Genomic DNA, 13654 nt, shown 5'->3' with positions numbered 1-13654 from the left:
TAAACCTGGGTTACAGCTGCCACAGTGGAATGTCTATTCTTCAGGGGGTTGTGCTAGATGGCCATTGGGGTCCCTTCCAATGCTACAATTCTGCGATTCTATGATCTCAACTACATTGCTTGACTATAGCTTGCACTTGCCCCAGTATGCAAGAAGGAGAAACACACATAAAGTGCAAATGGAAATGGTATTAACTATGGACTAAGGCAGAGGTTTTTAAACTGGCTTGATGGAGATATCTGTCACCAGCCTGGCACCCAGAAGTCTCCACGTACTGTAGTTGCAATTGGACTCGTGTCAGTACTAAAATGCGCCTGGCACCCAGGGAATTTCTAACACCGACTAAGGGCCAAATGATAGGGCTGACACCAAAGTACAGTGGTACCTCTGGTTACGAACTTAATTTGTTCTGGAACTCTCTTCTTAACCTGAAACTGTTCTTAACCTGAGGTACCACTTTAGCTAATGGGGCCTCCCGCTGCCTCCGCACAATTTCTGTTCTCATCCTGAAGCAAAGTTTTTAACCTGAGGTACTACTTCCAGGTTAGCGGTGTTTGTAACCCGAGGTACCACTGTATCTGGCCTGTTGAGATATAAAGCTGGGTGTGGCTGTGTTTCAGTTTTACACATGTAATGATTTTGGGGGGGGGATGAGTTCAACACAGTTCCCCCCCCTACCTTGCTGGGTTGCTTTCATTCGTTTTCTCCCACCCCAGTTGCCTGTACTGCAGGGATAAAAAGTGTGTGAATTCTGTTACACACACTTGGGATGTATATCACTTTGGAATAAGGAATTGAAGATTGAAGTTACAGGCTTCATTGAGACATGCATTTTGTGTTGGGTCCAAAGAAACAAAGGGAAGTGATGTCCTACAGAAGGTGTTCTGTGACAGAGTTCCAGCATAAGGGGAAGTATAAGAGAATGGGCAGAGTTGCTTGCAGAAAGTGAGGCTAGTCGAGTTGCAGGGGTGAACCTCAGAAGAGCCTGGATGCTGAATCAGACCAGAGGCCCGTCTAGCTCAGCATCCATTCCTCACAGTGGCCAATCAGATGTCCCTATGTGCAGCGTTTCTCGAACTTTGGACCCCAGCTGTTGTTGGACTACAACTCCCGCCATCCCTAGTTAGCAGGGCTGATGGTGAGGGATGATGTGAACTGTAGTCCCAACAACAGCTGGGGACCCACATTTGAGAAACAGAGTGCAACAGCAAGTCTTTCCACTTGCTCAAGGAGAAGGGATGCATCCAGATTGAAGAGCAGAGAGGATATATGTGAGGCAAGGACCCTCTTGCCTTAAAGGAGGATTCTCTGCAGGCAGCCACTCCAGGCTGTTTACAGCCAGAGTGAGGATGGAGAGGGTTGTGACACAGAGATGCAAGGGACAAAGGTGACTCAGATCAGGAATTCCTGCAAGCTGAGAAACATGTTTAGCAAATTATCCCTGCTATGAAGCTCTGCAAGAAGAAGGCAGAAAACAGCAGTATAACAACTTAGTCACCGGTGAGTCCAGGCCGGGAGAATGCTCATTCCAAGAGCCCAGCATGGCAAATGACTTCTGAATATGAAAATAACTATCCAAGGCTAGGAGTTTGTATTAGCTGCTGTTCTTTTCCTTTTTTTAACGGTCCATGTGGGCCTTCCAGATGTTTTGGGCTATGAGCCCCAGCCAGCACATCTGGAGGACCCTAGATTGGAGAAGGCTTCTTTATTTTGCCATTTCCCTTAAGCTTTTACATGACCTCCCACGGATGTCAAGAATTGATCCTGGCGTTGTGTTTAGTGTAGCTTTGAGGGGGCTTCGATCTGATGGAAGAGCTTCTCTGAGTCGGAACACTTGCAAACCCCCACTTTTCCCGTTCAAAAATAGAGTAATGGCTTGATGCAGGACAGTATTTGGTTTCCACTTGTTGCTCACCCCAGGCCTTTTTGTTGCCACTGTGTCCCCTCCCTTCCCCAGGACTTTTATCTCCCTTGAATCTTGACCGCTAGCAGGCTGGCCTCACCCCACCCTCTCCCCTGCCTCTTCTTCATGCCTTCCATCCTGCAGGAGTCTGCAAGGAGCCTTCTTCAGCACAAGGCGGGACGAGCATTTATAGCCTTCTTTTGTGGCCTCTGCCAGGTCTCACGCTGGACATTCTTGCTCCATTACTTAATTGTTGTCTGCGAAGGACTCTGTTGCTACAAGGGAGAGCTCTCTCTCTCTCTCTCTCTCTCTCTCTCTCTCTCTCTCTGTGTGTGTGTGTGTGTGTGTGTGTGTGTGTGTGTGTGTGTGTTGGGGATGGCGGTGAATTATGTAACTGGAAGCAGGAGGGAATTGTTGACTCTTTGGGCTGGTCCAGGTCGAGTGCACCAGGGGGCGGAGGGTGGGCGTGAGTTTCTCCCCCTACATGATCCAGCTAATAGAAAGTGTCAAATATTTGTAGAACCTGAGATAAGAGGCACTATTATTCTCATTAGTATTTTTTTCTTTTGCAAGAAACTATCCTGCTCCCCCACTTTTCAGTGCTTTCTTTTGCACATGCACGCACACACAGGCACCCTGGAAAAATTCCTGCGGGTGCCTGTGCTCCAAGCAGGGTGGGTGGGTAGAAGAATGGGGGCCCACAGCTCCTTTGAAGTCCTCCATCTTCATTTAACAATTAGAGGAGGGAAGCTTGGAAACAGCCGCCTCAGGAAATCTTACAGAAGCAAAAAGTGAACTGCACTTGATGTCAGGAGAGGGATTTGTGTTTTGTGTTTGGCCTGCTGTGCAGATGTTAGAGGCACAGGGACCCTATCAGGTGGGGTGGGGTGGGGTGGGGTGGGGTGGGGTGGGGACAACCACCCTAAAGGTGGCAACGATACTTTGCTGCTTCATCTGAGTATGCCAGTTTCCGGGCCTGTGCCTAGCTGTGATTGCTGTTTACTGTACTTTAAATGAGCTGTGCCTGGCACCCCTTCCTCAAGCTGTGGGGGGAGGGAGGGATCGCTTGCCTGAGAAGTATTCGGAGGGCGTCTCCTCATAAGCCTTCTTGCCTCCTTCTGTCTTACAGCCCCGGAAGGGACCCTCCCGGAAGCAACCCCGCTCCCCCTCAGTGAACGGACTAGCCATTCGCCTGCCACGGCGCCCCTCATGAGGGAGACAGAAACACACCCAAGTGACCAGCCTCTTCCTCCCCTCCCACCAGAAGCCGCCCCTCTGCCGCCTGCTGCTTCTCCCACAGGGGCAACGCTGCCTGCTCAAAATGGTCCCCCAGGTGTCAAGACTGCCACGGTGCCCCCTGTGGAAGCGAAACCTTCCCTTCAGACTAACCAGGCGGGCCCACTGCCTGCCACGACGCTCCTGGCTGTGGAGGCCCTGCCCCCTAAGAATGGCCGCCCCCCGCCGATAGGTGCCCAGGCATCGCCTCCCACAGAAGAAGAACATCGCCAGGAAAGCACCCAACAACCAGCGCCCAAGAGCGAACAGCCTTCCCCTGCCCAGGGGCCATCCAGACCCCGGACCAAACAAGGTATGTTTGGGGCATGTCAGGGGGTGGGGGCGGAACTCAAAGCTGATCGGAAATTTGCTGGGTGAGAATCTTTTTCACCACATCATTTTCCTGAACTGTTCTTGTGGAAATACAGAAGATAAGTTTGCAGCTTCTCTGTTTGAAACACACACACACAGACACACACACACACAGACAGACAGACAGACAGACAGACACACACACACACACACAGCAGCCAGGGGTTTGTCATTATGGTGGGTTGGGTCTGCAGAAATAGAGAACCTCTGGCCTGTGGGCTTCATTAGGAATCCTAGGCCTCCCCCATTTGGAGTCTTGTATAACAGGGGCCACATGCTCCCCATCTCTGTCCCATGTGAGTGTTTTTTATTCTTTATTTAAAATGCTTTCATTTCACCTTTCAGTACAAAATTTTCTGGACAGCTTGCACTAAAAATCACAGCAATATAATAAAACAATTTAAAAAAGACTTGTGGTAAGAAATACAATAAGGCAACAGGAGAAAGGATTCCCTCTCATAATGCTAAAACTTGTGGACGTCTGAGGATTGTTGGAAGATTCAAGTCAGAAAAAAGAAAGTACTTTTTCACGCAGCACCTAGTTAAATTATGGAACTCACTGCTGCAAGGGGGGAAGTGATGGCCACCAAAGTGGGTGGCTCTAAGAGAGGAATGAATAAATTCAATGGCTACTAGCCAGGATGGTTATGCTCTGCCTTCATGGTCAGTGGCAGTAATGCTTCTGAATACCAGTTGCTGTAAACCACCGGATGGGAGAGGGCTCTTGTGCTCAAGTCCTGCTCGCAGGCTTCCCTCGGGCATCTGGTTGGCTGCTGCGGGAACCGGATGCTGGGCTAGATGGACCCTTGGCCTGATCCAGCAGGCTCTTATTCTCATATGTTCTTAGTAAACTGGAGAAAGTGTCATATTTAGCAGCAGGCCGCCACAAGTTCTGTGCAGGCGTGTGAGCTGGCTGGGAGAGGAGAGGCAGGTTGCTCCATTTTTGCCCTAGCTATGGAGGAAGGAAAATCTCTTCTTCCGTAAATCTCTTCTTGTGCAACCAGCCTGGAAATGCAGCAGGCTAGAGGAGCAGGAGATGGATTCCTCTGTCTCTTCTCCTTCTCCTCCATTTGACTTGGTAGAAGGCAACATTTCATTCTGGCCTGAGTATGAGAGATGAGTAGCTTACACTTCCGTGCTGCCCAGGGAGAAGAGGGCTTCCACTCCCCTGAGTCCATCATGGAAATAGCTAGTACAAACATTTGCAAGCTAGTAGTTTTTTTGCTTATTTATGTGTCTGGCTTGATAGCCTTCTTCTTCTCCTGCTCCTCCTCCATGGGGTATATCACCACAAGCCATCTAGAGTTGGCTCCCTGAATTGGTGCTAGAGAAGGACGCATGATGGCTGGCAGAGTCACATTACCATCTGCAGCAGTTCTCTTCCTTCTTTTCAGATTTTTGGTCCTACTTGGAGCTTCAGTATTCCCTGTTCATATTATTTGCTGTGTGATTTTACTTTTCCTTACTTGTCTTCCTCCTCCTCCCCACCCTGCTGTTTTACTTCTCTAAAAATATAAACATTGTTAGTTTGTTTTTGTTTCTCCTTTGTTTAATAATAATAATACGGTAATAATAATAATGCCAGTGATGCCACTAGTGTGACCCTTCAGATCCAAGTGGGACACAGTAGTCTAGAAAGACTGGTGCAGACATGAAGAGGATTTGATCAACGTTGGGGTTGCAGGGGGTAGGGTGGACTTGCACATGACTTTTCTAACTGGCCTAACCTCTTCCTTCTCTTCCTCAGATATCCAGAAGGCGCAAGCCAGGCACAAACTCGCTCGAGAGCGACGGGAAGAACGAGCCAAACATCTAGGTAAGAAGCAAGCATGTGTTTGTGGGGCAGAGGAAGCTTCAGGCCCTCCCCAGGCAATGAAGCATGCAGATCTGCTGGGATTCTTGCCCAGGACCCTTTGGTCTATCTATCTATTTCACACTGACTGATGGCCATGAAGGAAAGCCACTTCTTCCACAGCTGGCACACAAAGTAGACTGCCAAAAGAAGCACAGATTGCTTTTTTGCTTCCTCTGCCAGTCAGTCCACCTGATAGACTGCAGAGTGGGTTTTGTTTTTTTACCTGCTAAGAGACTAGTAGCCCGGATTTCCTTGGTGTCCGTGGAAGAGGGGATTTTCCTTCCTCTTCTGCCAGTACAGAAGTGCAGGCCGCTAACTTCTTAGCAGGCTGGTACAAACATAATGAGAATGCGGGAAAAGAATTGCCAGATAACTAAATTTTCACAGAATAGATAGCTATCTCTCCACCCTTCTTTCCTGTGGATTTAGTTACATGAATTAAAACCTTAACATGCATTTACTTGCATGCAATTTGCCTAATCAGTTGTGTTCCCCACTTCCCACAGGATTACTGTCATGTAAGCAGCAGAGCAAGCAGAAGCTTCTTAACCCTGACCAGTAACCTCTTACACCGGCCCAGCCCCACCCTATACCCATTCCCCCATGTTTGTAGCTGACCTTTTGCAGCACAGTATGTAGGCTCCCTGTGCAATTTAGAGCCCTGATCCTCCAGGACTCTAAATCACCCAGAGAGCACCTCCGAATGAACAGGGCAGGCTCCCTGTGGCAGATGTTCAGCCCCTGACACGTGGATGGCTGCAGGAGCAGCAACAGGAACATGCAGTAGTGGGGTGAGGGTGTTGATCTTTATACCTGCACACTCCCGCAACAGTAATTCTGCGTGTGCGGAGTCTGGGAGAACACAACTTTGCATGGCTCTTGTATTTTGAGAAAATTCATCTCTCATGTGTACTGAATCGTGAGTGGGAGAGAAATCTTCACACTCCTTCTTTCCTTCCTTCCTTCCTTCGTTCCGTTGGGCCAGCAAGTCTAGACAAACACACAAACTTCAGCCAGTTATGCACCCCCCTTCTGCCCCCGTCATGTGCATCTGTGAGATGTGTTGTAGGTAATGTCTTGGCAAAGAAGATTCCTTTCCCATGCAGTAGACCTCTAGTCATTAATTTTGCTGGGTGCTGCTCTCTGTTCTGCGGCCTCTCTCCTGCTTTCCCTCTGCACCACACTGCCCACACCATCACTCCCCCTCCTAATACTTTTGCCGCTCCAGTCTAAATCACTTTCCACCCTCATTCCCCCATTGTTTGGCCTGAATGTGTTTTTCAGGCCAGCTTCCCATTCCCTTTGTTTACTGCATTCCCCCCCCCCCCCCGCTCTCTGCTAGTATCCTGATCCACTTTGTTGTTTAGGGTCTTCCACCCCACCCTCCCCAGCTTGCTGTCACCAGCTGTGGGCTTCATCCATGAAGCTAGGGGTTCAGTTACTGCAATCCACTCCCTGTTTGAGTGAATTCCTGCAGGATTTCCCCTTATTCCTTCCAACTCTCCTGCCAACCCAGCTTTCCATTGCAGATAGATCCTATTTTTATTTACTGTAGTTAAAATATTTGTGCCCTGCCTTTCAAAGTTTGCTTCGAGGCAGTTTGAAAGCATTCTGCATGCAAAATGCATAAAAACAATTAAACGATAACCTTAAGTCAAAATCAGTTTATTTATATACTACGTCCCACAAAATACAACTGTTCTCTAAAGTGGTTCGCATTTTTAAAGCATCTAAATACGGCAGAGTAATAATTGCATAATAAAAAATAGAATTATCACTACGATAACGTAACAACATAACACTAAACAAATCAACAATTAACTGTATATTTAACATCCATCAAAATTAAAGTGACCATAAAGTTCACGGGTTGATAAAGTAAAAATACCCAATAACTTCACATCCAGAAGTAGCCCCAAAGCATTAGCAATGAGCAACTCCTCTCCTTCGTTGTTTATGCCTCAACCCCAAAGACCAGAAACCCCTCTCAATAGTTCTTATGGAAGCAGCTGCTTTATGAAGGCTCCCAGTGCTGGAGGATGGAACAAGGCAGGTGGAAGCAGCCATCTATCCCCTCACCTAACTTTAAAAGTGCAGGCATTCTCCTTCTTTACACTACAACCTCCTCTCACCTTCTCCCCCCCCCACCAAAAAAATAAATAAATCCCTAATGAAAAGGCAGGCCTAGTTATCACGAGCATCAGTCGGCCTCTTTCTGGACTGTTCCCAGGCCTGGCATCAGCACAGAAGCAAATGCCAGGGGCCTGTTGTAGCTAGTGCCAGCTCCCGCTTTCTAATGTTTATTATTATTTTTTAATGGTCCAGCACTGCGAAGTGATGCACTGGGGAGTGTTGTAACCACTGGTCTCCTCCTTAGCCCCAGCGACTCAGGGCCTTACCCCTGAGGTGCAAGACGAGGGTGGGACCCAGAAGCACTGGGGATGAGGAAGATGATGGCGGCAGTAATGGATGTAGTTAAAGGGGAAGGGCCACAGCCCAGTGGCAGAGCATCTGCTTTGAATGGAGAAGGCCCTAGGCTCAAGCGCTGGCATCTCCAGGTAGGGCTGGAAAGCCCGGTCTGAGAGCCTCTGCTGTCACATTGAACTAAATGTGCCAATAGCCTGACTCAGTACAGTGGTACCTCGGTTGAAGAACAGTCCTGTTTACGAACGATTTGGTTTACAAACTCCGTAAAACCAGAAGTAGTATTCCGGTTTGCAAACACCGGCAACGGAAGGGCACCGGCGACGGAAGGCCTCATTAGGGAAAGCGCGCCTCAGATTCGGTTTAAGAACAGACTTCAGGAACAGATTAAGTTCATAAACCGAGGTACCACTGTATAAGGCATCTTAATTGTTTGGTGAAGGGTCATAGTTCTTGGAGAGCATCTGCATTGTGTGCAGAAAGTCCCAAGTTTGATCCACGGCGTTTCCAGGCAGAGACTAGTCTAACCTTCCCACTGATGCACCACCTAAAATGCTTGGGTTTGTGTGTAAGCATGAGGGCCCAGCATCAATATCTGATATCCTAGCGCTCACCAGAGCCCATCAGAGCTAACATCTGCCCTCCATGGCTGCTGACTGGATCTGCAACCTGCCATCTAAATTTCCCACAACAGTCTGCCATTATCAGAGTTCAGTGACTCTTTCCAGCCAGGCTAATTGGGGGGGGGCATGGCCTGTGGGGAGAGGACGTGGCTGGGGAAGAGGTGTGGCCTGGGGAAAGTCCAAACTGTCAGGCAAATGGAGGCCTCGAGGGTGTGGCATTTGGCCCACCTCTGCCTTGGGGCTGATGGGAGTTGCAGTACAAAACACCTAGAGGGAGCCAGGTTGGAAAGAACTGTTCTGTTGTATTCTGTCTCAGAATTTTTATCCCTCCACATCCAGCCTGCTTATATGTTCCCTAGGTGGCGAGCTAAAAGTGATAATAATATACATTCATTAAAACAGTTTTTAAAAGCTGAACAAGAGGCCATATCGTTTTAGACAAATATATGGAGGAGAAGGTCTGTTAGTTAGTGACTATTATGCATGATGGCTAAGTGGGGCCTCCAGCTGCAGAGGCAGCCTACCTCTGAATACCAGGTGCAAATGGTGGGGGAGGCTGTTGCCTTCATGCTGGGTTTGCAAGATTCCTGGAAGGATCTGGCTATAAGCAGGAAGGTGGCAGAGTGTTTGTTTCAGATATATATTCAGATTGCAAGACTTCCACAAAATACTCTCCTTCTTTTTGCCTAAGGGACTTGTTGGATGAAATGTAAACCACACCGTTTCCTTGTAATGTAATATGTCCCAGGAGTGAGGAAGGGTGTGTGTGTGTGTGTGTGTGTGTAGGCAGGGCTGGCTCTGGCTATGCACTATATTGCTTTATCTCATCTGTCTGCTTTCCTCCCTCTTTATTCCTTGGTCTTCGCCCCAGTAGCTGCCAAGCGGGTCCTGTGGCTGGAGAAGGAGGAGAAGGCTCGGGTGCTGCGTGAAAAGCAACTGGAGGAGCGGAGGCGTCGACTGGAGGAGCAGCGGGTTCGTGCCGAGAAGCGGCGAGCTGTGCTGGAGGAACGCCAGCGTCAAAAGCTGGAGAAGAACAAGGTGGGCTTGGGGTGGCTTGGGAGCAGGAAGGGAGGCAGGCAGAGGGGAGGAGAGCCAGTGACAAGGCACATGAAGAGGCAAGCTGCGGGTTGCAGTGCAACTGCCAGGCAGCAGGAAATGGAATTGCATAGGACAGGGGTAGCTATTAACCTGTGGTTCTCTACAAATGCATGTTGAACTACAGCTTTCTTCCAAAATAATAATGATACAAAACCAATACAGTAGACGCTCGGGTTGTGAATGTGATCCGTGCAGGAGGCACGTTTGCAACCTGCAGCGTTTGCAACCCGCGCCTGCACATGCGCAGGTTGCAATTCGGCGCTTCTGTGCATGCGCAAAGCATGATTTAGCACTTACGCGCATGTGCTGAAACCCGGAAGTAACCCGATCTGGTACTTCCGGGTTTGGCGCGGAGCACAACCTGAAGCGGCTGTATCCCGAGGTATGACTGTAGTATGATAATAATACAGAGAAACAGTGTTTTCTAAGTAATAAAATCCAGCAGCATTAAGCAGCAAAATATCTCTGTTATAATTCTATTCTCCAGAGATCTGAATTAATTATTTTGACACCTTCAAAGCCTTTTAGTGGTCTGTGGTTTGGAGAGGGACTTTTCAGTGGGTGGGGGGCACATTGCTTATGAAATACCTTTTCCAAAAAGGTAAACCAGGCAACTTCATATCCACCTAGAGATCTTGGGGAAGGGTTTTTGTCTCCTCCATCCAAACCCTCACCTCCAAGGCTCTGAAATGGCAGCTGAAGGTTTCGTGTCTCTCACAGAACGTAGAAAGCTGCCTTATCTTGAGTCAGGCCATTGGTCCATCTTGCGCAGCAGTATTGCCTACACAGGCTGGCAGAGGCTTTCCCAGGATTCAGGTGCTAGTCAGATGCTATGGAGATGCCAGGGATTGAACCAGGGACCTTCTGCACACAACAGCACCCCCTGCCCCATAGATGATACAAGGCTTGTTTTTACAGGATAGGCCTTGTACAGTCAAAGCAATGGTCCACCTAGCTTAGTACTGTCTATGCTGACTGGCAGCAGCTCTCTAGGGATTCAGACAGAGGCTCCATCCTTCCTGACTCCTCCCCTTTCCCCTTCTTCATCAGGAGCGTTATGAAGCTGCCATCCAGCGCTCAACAAAGAAAACCTGGGCTGAAATCCGGCAGCACCGGTGGTCATGGGCTGGTGCCCTGCACCATGGTTCCCCTGCTCACAAGGATGGTGAGTGGAGACACCTGGCACATGTGCATCTTTGTGTGGGCACAGACATCCATCCACTGGGGTGGGGAGCCAATAAATAAGTGCATGTAGGCTAACCAGAGTGAGCTTAATAGGATCACTAATGGTAGCATGGGGGGAGTGGGGCTCAGTGCTTTTGCACATGCATGCGCTTGACCAAGAAGGGGCCTTTGCATGCTGATTTGTAATTAGATTGATTGCAAACCAGCCCTTCTTGCATGGGGGCAGCTGGCCTTTTCTTTGCAGCTTGCTAGCCAGTGGATGCTCTGGCGTGGTAACTGGTGTTGGATGCGCTGGTGTGGTGACTCCCCTTCCTTGCCTCCGTGCTATTCAGAACCTCCCACATCTGTTTCCTCACTTGTTTGCATTTTCTGGACATCAGGTTTTTCTGGACAACGCAGGTCGTCTTGGGGCTGGGCACTGAGGCACGTGATGCTATTGGCTCAATTGATTTAGTCCACAGGCACTGGCAGCACAAGCTTAGGTGCAAGGCTTTTTTGTAATTCAGGGCACAAACATATAAGGGCGCAGTATCTGCAGTGGAATATTCCATCCCAAGAAGCTAAGATTTGTGATTGAAGATGGTTTTGAGCGCTTATGATTGTAGAGAAGAGCTTGCGAGAGAGTATGCAGTTTGTTATGCAGGCTTAGCAGGGCTCCCTGCAGACAGCGGACAAGACAATAATCAAAGCTTGCGTGGTCACTTGTGGTGAGTAACGATTCCCTCCAGGCAATCAGATGGGGAAGCTTGCTAAAATCAGTTTTTATTTTCTTCCAGGCCTTGAGTGATTAGCATAGCTGTATCTGGACAGGCAAGCCAGTGAAAATGTTTGTGGACTAGTAATATTATTGCAGTGCTCAGTTTGGTTTTGAACTCTGAAGTCCTGAGTGGGCTGGGACTAAACCTCTTCCTCCTAATTAGCATTATAAGCACTTTAGAGTGTTCGAAGCACTTTACATGTATTATGGTTTTGGAATCCTTATAGCAGCCTTGTAAGGTAGGTCTGTTGGCCATGACAGCTGTTAAATGGAACCCCCATGATCAGGGGCAGTATACCTCTGAGTACCAGAGTCTGGAAACAGACCTTAGGGGAGAGGGCTGTTGCATTCATGCCTGCTTGTGGGCTTCTTGGAGGCACCTGATTCGTCGCTGTGGTAAACAGGATGCTGGACTTGAATTATCTTTGGCTTGATCCAGTGGGGCTTGCTTTACTTTCTTATGTAGCTCAGTGTTACTGTCCTAGCTGGGAGAGAGGAAGTGGCTTGCCTAAAGTCAGCTCAGTGAGTTTATTGCAAGGGCAAAATTCAATCTGGGCACTTCCTGACAAACAACTCAGTCTCCTCTCCTCTCAAGAGAGATCCTCTTCCTATAGAAGCCCTCAGATCAGGAACTGGGGTCCCTCCTCCCAAGTCCTATATTTTTACTTCGTTATAGGGCAACGGTTGTGGCCTCCTCTGTTTGGTTCCACCACTAAGAATCTTTATTTCATGAATGGAACCTCAAACAATGCAAACTTTTAAAAACAATTCCATATGCAACCATGTGCATGGAGTTGTTCTTAAATGTTTGCTGCTTTGTTTTATATATAGAACTGTTTTTAACTGATGTGATACATTTCTTGTTTTACCGTTGTTAACTGTTTCTGTGTGTGTTATAGTATATTTTATTGTTGTAACCCACTCTGTGACCTTTTGGTGAAGGACGGGTAATAAATCTCATAAATAAGTTCTCAAACACTTCGGCTTTTCAGAAAGACCCAAACCATCTAATATTTCAACAGGCATTGGGCTGCTTATGAGTCTCACTTGAGGTTTTATGTATATGTGGATTAATGTAGTGTATTTATTTAATTGGATTCCTTTCCTTTTTATAGTTTTGGTATCACAGAGTATGTTTCAAATTTTATTAGCTGTGTTCGGTTTTGAGGTAGGACAGGTCACTTGTCCAAATAAATAACTAAATACCTTTCTGAAATGATAGGTACTAGGGTTCATGCCTGCTGAGAAACTAGCCCTTCAACCTGGATGTTCTTACCCTTAGTCCTCGATGGACTGAGGTTGGTTGATGGGTGGTTACAATGGTGGCAGAAGGACGCTCTATACATGTTTTAAGTACCTCTTTTAACATTATTTATTTGCTTGTTTGTGACTTTTGTGGAGGAGCAGGGGATCAGTACCCTGTCTCCCCTACTCCAAGACCACAACCGTTATGGCTCATGGTGACCGGCTAAGAGCTTGATCATCTGCATGTCTTTTCCAGTGGATTGTAATGACTTCTCATTGTGCCCTGGTTGTAATCTACACCTAGTGCTGTTTGGTTGTGTGACTACAGGACAGCTCTTCTTCCAAGGCAGGAGGCATACCTTCTCCAAATTGCAGTTTGTTATGACAAGTGCGACCTGCTTCTCCTTCTGAGACAACCTTCCCCTCCTTCTGAGACAACCTTCCCACTTTAGGGACCCACAGGCTGCTAGTTTGCAACTCCCATCCTTCCTTGCCATTGGTTGTGCTGGCTGGGGCTGGTATATTGTCCAAGAGGATCTGAGACTCCAAGGTTGGGGAACCTGATCTTAGAGGAATGCTTCCATCTAGAGCTCCAGCCAGTCTGAAATGTGAGCTTTGTTCTCACCGGGGAGGACTGCATTTTGCAAAAAGAGGACAAATCACATATTTTCCTTCCTCTGTTTTCCCCTGCTAGAGCTAGAAGGGTTTGAGTCAGCATCTTAGGCATTTTACAGCTCTGGGATACTCATTGTAAGCTGTTAAGGTAGGTGTGGGGAACCCTTGGCCCCCTAAATTTTGCTAAACTATAATTTCCACAATCCCTAGCCATGTGTGCTGGAGCTGAGGGGAGTCGTAGTTCAGCAGAATCTGGAGGGCCACAGGTTCTCCATCCCTGCTAACAGAGGAGTGAGAGGGGG

General features: G+C 48.1%; 1 protein-coding gene across 19 annotated transcripts in view; it reads left to right on the top strand.

Annotated features, from left to right (window-relative positions):
- The window catches only part of MAP7D1 (MAP7 domain containing 1), a 58926-nt gene that overhangs the window by 27653 nt on the left and 17619 nt on the right, over window positions 1-13654 (top strand). For 11 of the 19 annotated variants that reach the window (XM_088672266.1, XM_088672271.1, XM_088672273.1 and 8 more), the window contains 4 exons: window positions 3033-3491; window positions 5298-5366; window positions 9327-9490; window positions 10601-10715. In XM_088672266.1, coding sequence (XP_088528392.1) covers window positions 3033-3491; window positions 5298-5366; window positions 9327-9490; window positions 10601-10715 — 807 coding nt within the window. Of the gene's footprint in view, window positions 1-3032; window positions 3492-5297; window positions 5367-9323; window positions 9491-10600; window positions 10716-13654 lie in introns of all 19 variants that reach the window. The other 8 variants (XM_060275828.2, XM_088672270.1, XM_060275826.2 and 5 more) reach the window with 1 other exon arrangement.

The sequence above is a fragment of the Zootoca vivipara genome, chromosome 6, assembly GCF_965207765.1.
Source record: "Zootoca vivipara chromosome 6, rZooViv2.hap1.1, whole genome shotgun sequence".
Taxonomy (NCBI): Eukaryota; Metazoa; Chordata; class Lepidosauria; order Squamata; family Lacertidae; genus Zootoca; species Zootoca vivipara.
This window is presented reverse-complemented; position numbering and strand designations above follow the sequence as displayed.